General features: G+C 45.5%; 1 protein-coding gene across 1 annotated transcript in view; it reads left to right on the top strand.

Moving 5' to 3' along the window:
* Positions 1 to 3,155: 3,155 nt before the first annotated feature.
* Positions 3,156 to 12,549, top strand: part of YWHAQ (tyrosine 3-monooxygenase/tryptophan 5-monooxygenase activation protein theta) — a 29,801-nt gene continuing 20,407 nt past the window's right edge. Inside the window, exons 1-2 of the mRNA XM_055122454.1 lie at positions 3,156 to 3,299; positions 3,804 to 4,213. Coding sequence (XP_054978429.1) covers positions 3,920 to 4,213 — 294 coding nt within the window. The 5' untranslated portion in view covers positions 3,156 to 3,299; positions 3,804 to 3,919. The remainder of the gene's footprint in view (positions 3,300 to 3,803; positions 4,214 to 12,549) is intronic.

The following is a 12,549-nucleotide window of genomic DNA, read 5'->3' as shown; positions in this document are numbered from 1 at the left end:
TTGTGAATGCATGATATAACCAGAATTTCCCTGTGATCACTTCCTAACCACTAGTGGAAGTAGGATTATTTTGCCACCTCAGGAAACAGAAGTGCAGAGAGACAGTAATAGAGTTCAAGGTCAAGGTCATGCTGCAAATAAAGAAAGAGTAGGGCCGGGATGGAGGCTCTTTTGGCTTCGAGCTCAGCCCGATCCTTCTCGCTCCAGAAGCTTCTTTTCACCAAGTAATTTAGGGAAAAAAAAATCAAACAAATAAAGCAATAACTTCTCAGACCTGTCACTGTCTTGTATGCTCCATTCCCTCGAGTTTTCGCTAGCAGTTTGCATGGGAACGTGTAACACATTTCCTATTTTCTAAACTGAAATTCCTGGAGGATTGACACTCAGCGGATCATTCCTGGAGTCCTTACAGAACAAACAAAATCTGAAACAGTTGCTACCCCAATGGGCTTTGGTGCAGAGAATGTGCACTGCGGGGGCGGGCTGGGGTGGGAGAAGGGAGGAGGGGGGAGGGTTCTGGAAGATATTTAGGCTCTGGCCCTTGTTCACTGGGTGGCCTTGTGCATAATCATTTCTCTGTGCCCCCATTTCCTTATCTAATAAATGAAAATGTTGGTCATAATGTATCCACTTCATGGTGACATTAAGCACTTGTAACATTTGCCAAAAAAAACTTACAATAGCATTTTTTTTTTCTTCTTGGGGGTCATACCCAGCTATGCTCAGGGGTTTCTCCTGACTCTGCACTCAGGAATTACCCCCTGGCAGTGCTCAGGGGACCATATGGGATGCTGAGAATCGAACCCGGGTCGGCCGCATGCAAGGTAAACGTCCTACCCACTGTGCTATTTCTCCAGCTCCTACAATAGCATTTTTTGCACACAAAATCACTCCATAAATATTAGCTTTATATGTCCAAAAGACTCCAAGTTCTCATGTCTTTCACTTGTGCTGCCTCAGTTCTTTCACAAAGTTATTTAGATATAGGTTATTCCCCTACCCCCCCCCCCCTCAAACTGCTTGACAGGGCTGTGGAGATAGATGCATGCTCTGTAAACATTGGATTAGGTTCAACCCCTGGCAATGCCATTGTCTGGTGAGACCCTCACAGCCCCCACAAGGACTTTAGTCGTGTTGGGTCCTCATATGGAATTATCTGGCTTCATTTGCTGAGTATCACTAGGTGTGGTCCCAGCACGGCTGAGATCTCTGCTTGGGAGCCCACCTGCCCACAAATAAACAATACAATTTCCTAAGGTGCCATTGATTCAAAGCAGTTCTTACTCCTGATTCCATAACTCAGGAGCAAGTATTTGGGAAATATTGTTGATTGAATGAAAGCTGAAATTTTAGACTACAGAACAGAGATTAGCGAAAGCTTGCGTAAAGTCACCTTCAGACAGGGCAGGGCGGCCAAAGACAAAGAATCAGGGAGCTTGCTCCTTCCTTCCTTCCTTACCACGCAGGTCTAGTTTCCTGACAATTTCCCTAAAGGGTCTCCACTTCCCCAGCCCCAGCTTTCACTCTTTTCAGCCCTCTCCTGGACTGTCTGTAATTGGGAAGCTTGAAATTCACTGGTCATACAGAAAGCATTTTATCTGACCTTCCACATGCAAATTCTTTCCATTGGGATTTCTTGGTGTCCAGCTCCACCCCAGCCCACACGGCTATAAACACTCTTGTGTCTGCAGCCTGGCCCCAGGGATTCCAGAAATAACAGCAGGGCTCTCCATTAGAACACTGGACAGTGTAAAGCATTTCTGCACGGAGAACACAGGCCCTTTCCAGTCCAGGCTTCTCCTGCCTGTCAAAGCACAAAGCAACCTTTACAAATCAGGGCAGGGAGGGGTCGCTGGGAAGGAGTTTAGGTTTCTGCAAAGTCCACACCTCCTTTTGCCACTGTCTGCACTTAGATGGTCCTTTCTAGAGCTTCTCCAGAGCTCCTCCAACCTCCTCTTAGTATGGGACATTCTTGTTTGGGCCCTGGCCTTTCTTGGCTTGCAATGCACCACGCTCAGGTGGATGTGCTAGTGCAGGAAGCAGATGCAATTTTCATCTCAACGTGAAGACACAAAGGCACTTTCCAGATGCCCAGGACAGCCACCTCCTTTGGAGGCGGGGCACTAGGCAAGTGCCAGGAGAAAAGGGAGCGGCTGTGAGGGCGTGCCTAGTTTAAGGAGAAAGTTAGTACAGGGCTTAAAAGGCGTCTGAGGCAATCCTGCACACTTCAGAAGGTGTTCACTAGGGAAAGTCTGAAGTTGACAGCTAGGGGAGAGGAGCTTTTCAGGTGGCCCTTCAAAAATAACATCAGAATATCAAAAGTGTATCTCAGATAAAGATTTAGGTGGGCAATCTGGAAAGGTTGGAAAAATATTTGCAATTTTGGAAGGTATTGTCGAATGTTTTCTTCTAAGTGGTCCTTCACGTGTGTCACAATTTAAAAAATAATAAAGAACACTTGGCATTGCCAAGGAAACCTGCCTGGAATCTCTTGGGACGTTTACGAGGGAAATTTCGGTTTTATGTACCGGTCAGAAAACTTGACTTATCGAGGAAGAAAAGAAAAATCATAGTAAGCCTCTTTCTCCAAGTCATAATTCTTCTTTAGTGGGGATGGGATCATGTCTAATTCGCACCCTCAATCGCAGTATCATTCAAGGATGGTACTCGGTGTATTGTGCTCCAAACCTTTGTCAGGAATAGCAAGGTGGGAGAAAGAAAGGCGCTTTTCATTTAACGGCCAATGTGTCACCACCCTCGGGGCTCGGCCTCACCGCGGCCAAGCCGAGCCTCAGCTGCCTTAGCCCACGAGAAGCTGCAGCAAGGAGAGCCGGCCACAGCAAGCGAGAGAGAGGTCGTGCTCGCCACCTCGCTCCCGTGCCGCACCCCGAAGTACCGGGGGTGGCGGGGAGGATGAGGGGAGTTGGTAACAGCATCGCCATGGCAACAGTGACGTCCTTGTACCCTGGATCTAATTGGAGGAAACCCCGTGGCCGAAGCCGCAGCCTGACGGCCAACCGAACTTGCCCAAGCCGACCCACCCTCCGAGCCTCCGCTTCCCCCCCCTCAGCCCCGCCCCTTTCGCCCCCTTCCGCGCGCTCCACACTCATTGGCGGCCGGCAAGGCGGGAGGCGGAACTGGCGGCGCAACTCCGCCGCCTCATTGGGCGGCGGGCGAGGGCGGTCGCACGGCGGCCCGCCCCCTCGGCTCGGGAGTAGGCTGAGACGGGAGGGTCCTCGGCGCCAGCCCAGAGCGGATCAAAGTGGTGGGACTCGCGCCGCGGCCGCGGAGACGTGAAGGTGAGTTTCAGGGTCGCCTCCCCGCCCCCCCGCCCCCCACCCCCCCACCACACCACACACACACATACACACGCCCCCTTAACTGCGACCCGCTTCGGGTTCGGGCGTTAAGGTGTGAGAGCGCCGAGCCAGGAGCTACCCCCCCCACCCAACCTCCCGCGTCGCCTCCCGGAGAGCGACCGTCCTCGACGCCGCTCCCCTGAGGAGACGCTCCGGGCGGGAAGGTGCCGGCCAACGGCCGCTTCCATATTGGGCCGGGCGGGCGCGGGAACGGCCCTTCTTCCTCCTCCTCCTCCTCTTCCTCCTCGGCCCGGCGGGGCGCGGCGGCTCGTCCCGCGGCTTCCTGTGGGCCCGGGAGGAGCTGGGGGGACACGGAACCGGGCCCGCGCGTGCGGGGACGGACAAAAGGGGCGGTGGGCGGGCGGCTCGGGGCCCGCTCTGACGGCGCCCCCTCCCCACCCCCGCCCCCCCCGCTTTTGTCCGCGCCCCCCTCCCCGCCCGCAGGCCCCGCGCACGCCGCCCTAGCACGCCCCCCACCCCGCCCCGGGTCGCCCGCCGCCACAGCCGCCGCCGCCGCTGCTGCTCGCCCTCTTCCCCGCCCCCCGCCCCGGTCCCCCCTCATGGAGAAGACGGAGCTGATCCAGAAGGCCAAGCTGGCCGAGCAGGCCGAGCGCTACGACGACATGGCCACCTGCATGAAGGCCGTGACGGAGCAGGGCGCCGAGCTGTCCAACGAGGAGCGCAACCTGCTCTCGGTGGCCTACAAGAACGTGGTGGGCGGCCGCCGCTCCGCCTGGAGGGTCATCTCGAGCATCGAGCAGAAGACGGACAGCTCGGACAAGAAGCTGCAGCTCATCAAGGACTACCGGGAGAAAGTGGAGTCGGAGCTGCGCTCCATCTGCACCACGGTCCTGGTGAGGCCCCGGCCCCTTTTGTGTGACTGACTCTGTGTGTGTGTCCCCGTCCCCACCCCAGCCCACCCCCGGCCGGTCCTGGCCCGCCCCTCCCATCCCCTCCTGTGCCCACCGCACTCCCCAGCTCCAGGCGGGCGCGTAAGGGGGTGTGAGCCAGGGTTCTCCCGCCGCGGTGCCTTCCTGCAGCTCCCCAGGCTCTGGAAGCTGCATTTGCAGGGATGAGTAAGTCTGTCTCTCTTTTTTTTTTTTAACCACCCCCCCCCACATGCTGCTTGGTTGCTTGCAGCCATCGAGGGTGACTTGGAGCTGGCCAACAAGCTTTAGGTTAGCACGCGTGGACGTCGGGGTTTTTTTTGGCTTGGTATTTTTTTCTTCCTCCCCCTTTTCTTTTCCTCGCTCGCCAAAGGTGATCTGAGAACCGTCAGAGAGGCTCCAGGCTTCAGTTGAAAATAAGGTGCAGGCGGCTCTTTGGACAGGCTATGTACATAGTAGGCGTACTTTCTCACCCGGCCCCTGTAGAACCGCCCGGGAAATCCAGAGCATGGATAGCTGAACGTTGGTTTTTTTTTTTTTTTTTAATCCCCTTTTATCATTACCCCAGAGTGTGGGGGTGGGTGGGGGTTTGGAAGGCATTGAATTCTGTAAATGTGAAAAGGGCACACACACCACTAAATCTGAAGAACAAGATGTCCTGGTGAATATCAGTATTTAATAACATTTCTGGCCATTACATAGCTACACTGAATCAGCACTGATCCCTTTCTGCCGTGGAGTAGGCAAGTTTCCAGCTTTCCAGGTTCTGGACTGTGCACTCTTTGCAAGGGTGGCTAATGGGTGGGGTAGGTGACTTCTATGATTCACCCGTACTCAGAGAACAGTTTTAGCTTTGTCATGGCATGAATCTTCTGATCAATGGGTTGAGCTTTTGAAATTGAAATACCAACATTAGGTCCTGGAGTGTTTTAAAAATGTCTTAATACTGCAGAGAGAGTGGCTTTACTATTAAATAAAAATGTGATGTGGTTGCCAGTTTTCTTCTAGGACACTTGTACAAGGGGCCTGCTGGTGTTTGACATGTATGCTCATACTGCATTTTAAGTGAGCTTTCAAAGACAGATGTGAATGATAAAAGGGTTTTTTAAGGAATAAAAGGGGAAGTGCTCCTTTTCCTTCTTCCAATCTCAACCTTACCCTTATCAGAATTTTTTTAATTTTCAACTGCTTTTTTCAATACAATACCTGGTGATTGAACAAAATCATGGCTCTGGACATTGCTGCTAAAGAAGCAGTGTGTTTAAAGGAAGGCTTCAGAGATTATTGATTTATGAAGGCAGAAGTTTGTTATCTCATTTGTCTTGACTTTCATTTCCTCTGTTGCATAGAGGATGCATTTAAAAAAGCTTTGTGAACTGAATTGCTTCTATTAAAGTAAATGTTCTTTGTAAAAGTAAGAAAGGGTAGTCTTCTATGATATGGTAATGGTTATTGACAGCATTGGTGCTATTATCGAGGAAAAATTCATAAGAAATCCATATGTTAATGAGATTTCCTGGTATATTTTCATCTTCTGTTCAGCTATTTGCAGTTGGTTACTGTGCAGTAATTCAGAATAGCCACAGATTCTTGACTTATCTAACGGATTAACTGTCTGTTATGGGAAAGTTTTGTTTTGTGGCTCTTACAACATTGAATGTGTTTGTGTGTGTGTGTTTAGCAGAATTTTGCTTAGTTGATTTAATGACTGGATAAGAACTGTTATCTATACAGATTGTTTTCAGATTGGGCCATTTTTATACTAGGCCGTAAAATGACTGAAGAGAATGATGTGATGGGCAACCTATTAGAAAAATCTGTGGGGCTGGAAAAATAGTATAGTGGGTAAGGTGCTTGTCTTGCACACAGCCTACCCTAGTTTGATCCCTGACATCTAATTTGGTCCCCAGAACACCACCAAGATTAATTCCTGAGTGTAGAGTCAGGAGTAACCCCCAAGTGTTGCTGGATGTTGCCCCCTAAAACCTAGGGAAGTGAGTATTTACATTTGTGGCTGTTTTTGAAAGTCTAGTTTGTGTAAGGTATTACACTTAGCATTATGGGGCAGTTCAGGCCTGAGAACCAGGTCTTTTTTTAAATTTTGGTCCTCCAATATCACTGTCACTGTCATCCCGTTGCTCATCGATTTGTTCGAGCGGGCACCAGTAACGTCTCTCATTGAGAGACTTATTGTTACTGTTTTTGGCATATCCAATACGCACGGGTAGCTTGCCAGGCTCTGCCCCGCGGGCTCGATACTCTCGGTAGCTTGCCGGGCTCTCTGAAAGGGGCGGAGGAATCGAACTCGGGTCGGCTGCGTGAAAGGCGAATGCCCAACCGCTGTGCTATCGCTCCAGCCATTTATAATAAATTATGCATCTAGGACATCATAAATGCAGTTTTTACAAGGTGATTATGAACAAAATGTTTATGTTAAAGGAGCACAAACCTTGGGAAAGGCTTCATAAACATGGTGACTTTTAGCGTGAGGAAGAATGAAAGAACCCCAGGGACTCAATATTCCAATCCAAAGGAATATATCAGGAGGTTTATGTGTGAATGAAGCTGCTTGCAGGAGGAATGCTTGGAAAGGAAAGTTGGAACTATATGAGAAAGTGTCAGGGAATTTTCCTCCTTTGTAGTCCGTATTAAGATACAGAAGTTTTTTAGTGGCTTTTGAATTTACAGAGCTTTTTAGTGGCATCTAGAATTCACGTGTTGAATGCTGTTTACCAGTCTGTAATCTAACAGATAAGGAAGTGAAATAATTCTTTAAAGAGCCTGATAATTGTTAAATTAATAACTATTGGAGCCTGTAAACACAATGAGGATAGAAAAATGAAACCTGAGTTTCAGAGTGAGTATTAAACTGAGGGTTTTTGCTCCCTCTTTTTTTTTAACCTTTGAAAAGGAATGGGAATTTAATATGGAGAAAGTAATTGAAACTGACTTATAGAAGACTAGTAAAGAGTAAAAGGATACCAAAAATGGGGCTTAGCCTCTTTCCCTCACATTGAGTAGTCTGGGAGTGAAATTATTTGGTATACTTATTCACGATGAACATGGTAGACAATCCTTGATAGTCTTAGTATTGAGAAGTTACTGAACTGTGAATTTTTTTTTTTTTCTTTTTGGGTCACACCTGGCGATGCACAGGGGTTACTCCTGGCTCTGCACTCAGGAATTACCCCTGGCCGTGCTCAGGGGACTATATGGGATGCTGGGATTTGAACCCGGGTCAGCCGCGTGCAAGGCAAACGCCCTTCTGGCTGTGCTATCTCTCCAGCCCCTGAACTGTGAAATTTGAAGAAGTTAAAATCCAGTTACTTAAAGAGCAAGAAATTACTGTATTGGGGCTGGAGAGATAGCACAGCGGGTAGGGCATTTGCCTTGCACGCGGCCGACCCGGGTTCAAATCCCAGCATCCCATATGGTCCCCTGAGCACAGCCAGGGGTAATTCCTGAGTGCAGAGCCAGGAGTAACCCCTGTGCATCGCCGGGTGTGACCCAAAAAGCAAAAAAAAAAAAAAAAAAGAAAGAAATTACTATATTTTACTGTATAATCATTGTTCTGTTTTTATATCAACTCAGCATTTTGTTTGTTTAACCTTATTGTGTGATGTGAGACCATTTCTCACTCTACTTTTTGCCTCCCTATTATTGTCCTAAAAATCTATCACGTTTATGCAGTGAAATTGACCAAGTTATCTTTGTCCATTCTCATTGTGAAACCACTGCATGTAGACTAAGATTTTCTGGTTTTTTTTATAATACTTTTATTTGGGGAACTATACAATTATTCATTTCAAGTCCAACGTCTGTTGATAGCAACAATCATTCTTATATTACTATAGGATATAGAAATTATAAAAGCTTTGTCATAATGTAAAAGCTCTGCAAAGTTAATTCAGTAACATGTTTGAATTTAGTTCCATATTCTAAAGTGTTCTAAATTAATCTCTTAATGAAATGTCTTGTGCTGATTATTTTGAAGTAAGACTACTTAAGATTACCTTGATAGGTGATCTTAATGTAATTTTGTGACACAATGGAAAAGAATTTCTGCTCTGGATTCAGACAGTTTTTGTATCATCACTCCAAAATCTTAGAATTTCCTGAGCATGGACAAGTTTCTTGTCTCAACATTTGTTTCTTTGCATACAAATTGGAGGTGGTGGTGCCTACTTGTAACTGAAATAATAGCTCACAGAGACCAAGCAGATAGAGGCTAGAGTTCATGTTTTACATAAAGGAGACCGGCTGGGTTCAAGGCCCAGCACCTGGACTGTAATCCCTTGAGCATCAGGGAGTATCCCTCAATCACTACCAGGTTTCAACAAAATAAAACTGTCTACTGACATTTATTGGGCATTAACTGCATGCTAAGAACTTTATATACCCACTTTGTTACCATAAGTTAGGTCAGTAGTATTTCTGGTTTAAAGTTGAGAGAACCCGAAGTAATAAGGAAGATCAATATCACAGAGCTAGCAAAAAAAAAAAAAAATTGAACCTGGGTGCTGTGACTCCTTATAAAATTAAAATGATTCATTCTGCCAAGAATACATAATGACTGACTAAAGACCTCAATATGATTGTTTTGAGTAATTTGTACAGCTTAGTAAGTATAAGATACTATGTTTAGGGAGGTTGGAAAAATAATGCAGTGGATAAAGTGCTTGCTTTGCACACAGCTTCCCAGTTCTATGCCTTGCACTGCCTATGTTCTCCCAAGCCCAGCCAGGAGTAAGCCCTGAGCACAGCTGGGTGTAGACGAGCAACCAATTTTTAAAAAGATAATGTGTTTGATGGGAAAGACCTCCCAGTTTATAAATCTTTGGCCTTGTAGGAGATTACAATAAAATTTGAAACTCCTTGAGATTTTTTTACTTTTAGATTATAAGCTCTTTGAAGCCCCAAATTGTGTTTTTAAGCACCAAAAGAAATAGAACATTGTACATAGAGATAATGTCTTAAGTCAGTCTAAGTAAGGTCTGAACCAGGGTGAATTTACTTACCTCAGGGACATCTGGCACATTATAGGGACAACTTTTGGTTGTCAGTACCTGGAGAGGTGTGGATAGTGCTTCTAACATCTAGTGAGAAGAAACCTAAATGTACAGGAAAAATGTGACAACCAAGAATTATCCGGACCAAGATGTTAGTAATACTGAAGTTGAGAAAGCCTGTAGTTTAGATCATAAATAAGACAAATGAGGAATATTAACCTCTTACACTGAATTGTATCGTGTCTGTTACTTGGGTTCTTACTAACATGTTGGCGTCTTGTCAGCATCTTGTCTAAACTTCAATTACTTTTTCCTTGTTAGTAGTATTTTTGTGTTTGCTGTGTGTTTGTTAATTCACCTTTCTGCAGTACACTGAGTGGGTCCTATACTTGCAGAGTTCCATCTCATGGTTGCCTTCCAGACCCCATTTTGATCTTTTTTGTTTTGTTGATGATTGATGGTTCAAACCCTGTGATGCTTGGGGAGAGGCATGTGATGCTAGGGATGGAGCCCTGTCCTCCTGAGCGCAAAGCATGTGCCCAACCCTTTGAGCTATCTCTGGTTTTGTGCATTGCTCTGTTTAAAAGCTTGGCAAAAAATAAATTAAAAGCTTGGTAAAATGGTTGCGGGACAAAGATCCAGCTGAAATTACAGAGAAGGCTTGGGGAAGAGATAGTTAAAATTCATGGACAGTAAATAGTCTCCTCTTGTTCCTGTCAGTAGTATTTTGACATACATGGTTTCAGGCTTTTCACTCTGGTGTGTGTGCTTATTTGATGTTGTATAATTATACTGAGACCCTGTTTAACAACATTTAGGTTGTAAACAGCTTTTCTCCATTATAAACAATCCTAGGAGGATTTGAGATTATACAGTGGGTAGAGTTCTTGCCCTGCCTTCGACCAACTTGGGGTCTATCCCACCAGGAGTGATTTCTGAGTGCAGTCAGGATTAACCCCTGTGCACTGCCAGGTATAGCCGCCAAACTAAAGCAAAATAATTACTGTCACTGTCGTCCCATTGTTCATCAATTTGCTTGAGCGGGCACCAGTAACATCTCCTTTGTGAGACTTCTTGTTACTGTTTCTAGCATATTGAATATGCCACAGGTAGCTTGCAGGCTCTGCCATGCATGTGGGATACTCTTGCTAGCTTGCCAGGCTCTCCGAGAGGGACGGAGGAATCCAATTCGGGTTGGCTGCGTGCAAGGAAAATGCCCTACCTGAAGCAAAATAGTAATGATAATAAATTTAAAAAAATATTGAGAAAAGCATCCTTTATCATATACTTGTTACTGTATTATATAATTAGAAGTAAAACTTACAAATTAACGAATGGAGAGATATTTTTCCCTATTTGACCTTTTGAGAGTATTGATTATCTTGATACTGCCTCTGGCAGTGGGTGAAAATAACCATTACTTCTACTGCACAGGTTTTTGAGAAAAACAAAAAGGGTGACTAGAGAGAGGAACCACAAGTTAACCTCCTCATTCAGTGTTGGGTATAATTAGAACTATAATAATGACCTGACTTTTGAAAATCTCATATACAATTTCACATATAAAATGATACCCTAGGGGCTGGAGCGACAGCACAATGGGTAGGGTTTGCACGCAGCTAACCCGGGTTCGATTCCCAGCGTCCCATATGGTCCCCCAGCACCACCAGGAGCAATTCCTGAGTGCAGAGCCAGGAGTAACCCCTGTGCACTGCTGGGTGTGACCCCCCCAAAAAATAAATAAAATAAAATGATACCCTAGAATGAGATTAATTCAGGATGCTTGACAAATTTGCTTGATCATATTGAGAAGTCTGCATGGTCATGTTGACCTTTGTTGTATTTAGAAATAATTATTTCTGTATTTAGCTCTAGTTCTTTCAGAGTAACAATGGGATATATCTGTTCCATTGATTTTTCAAAACCTTTGTTGTGTCTAGTGCCAGGGCTTATACTCAGGATCTCACATGAAAGGCCAGGTCCTCTATTCCTGAGCTACATACATCCCTGATCTGAGTTCTCTTTTATTTTGTTTTTGTTTCGGGGGCACCTGGTGGTTCTCAGGAGTATTCAGTTCAGGATCAAATCCTACCTCTTGCATGCAAAGCTTGTGTATACGCCATTGAATTCCCTCGCCCTGCCTGGTTTTCTAAGTTCTAAGTAGCATTGGTAGAAGTGTATCAGAGGGGGGGGGGTGTAGGGGGGGAGGGAGGGAGGGAGAGAGAGAGAGAGAGAAGAAGGGAGGGAGGGAGGGAGGGAGGGAGGAAGGAAGGAAGGAAGGAAGGAAGGAAGGAAGGAAGGAAGGAAGGAAGGAAGGAAGGAAGGAAGGAAGGAAGGAAGAAGAAAGAAAGAGAGAGAGAGAGAAAGAGAGAGGAAGGAAGGAAGGAAGGAAGGAAGGAAGGAAGGAAAAGAAAGAAAGAAAGAAAGAAAGAAAGAAAGAAAGAAAGACAGCCTGTGGTTCTCCAAGTACTATCACTCCTGGCAGTATTTGGAATCTTGTGCTGGAATCTAACCTGGGTTGGCCCCGTGCAAGGCAAAATTGCTCCAACCCAATCGTATGATTTTTGTTGAGGAAAAACTTATATGTGCATTTGTCAAAAATCAGCAGATGTAGTAAAAGAAAAGTGGGGTAGGACAGAGCAATTATGTATGGTCCTGAGCACCATCACAGATCATTCCTGAGCACAGAACCAGGTGCGGATCCCTCTCCAATATACATCTAGTATCTGTATATTTTACTTCAGAGCAAAATAAGGATGTGCATGGACCGATGTTGGCAATCTAGGATTAAAACAGTGTAATAAAACAAGTGTGATTATAAAGGTTAATGGTAGTATCTGTTTGGTGTGTATACTGACGTTCATTGTAGTTGTTGGTTGCCATGTATTAGATGTATGATTCTTAATTGCTGTGATTAAATGTGTTTAATACAAGGAAAAAAGGAAAAAAGACATGAACTCTTTTTCACTGCTGTGCACCTTTAAAATGAGTAGAAAGGTATTAACATCCACTTAGGAGATAGAAGACTTGACATGGCAGTTTTTTGGTGATAAATGCTACTTAAATGGTGCAGTTACTTGGTACATTGAAAGGTAACACATGATAATACTTTAAGGTTCTTGATATCATGACCACTTGGCACACTTAGAAATATTGTGGAACCCAAAATATTTATCATATTTATTATGTATTATATTTGTTTATATAGATTTTATCATATGATTACTTAAATTATTACAAGTAAAATGGAAAATTTTGTTGGGGGTGAGGTGGACAACATCTGGTGGTGTTCAG

The sequence above is a fragment of the Sorex araneus genome, chromosome X (genome assembly GCF_027595985.1).
Source record: "Sorex araneus isolate mSorAra2 chromosome X, mSorAra2.pri, whole genome shotgun sequence".
NCBI lineage: Eukaryota > Metazoa > Chordata > Mammalia > Eulipotyphla > Soricidae > Sorex > Sorex araneus.
Note: the sequence above shows the minus strand (reverse complement) of the source record. Positions and strands in the feature narration are given on the sequence as shown.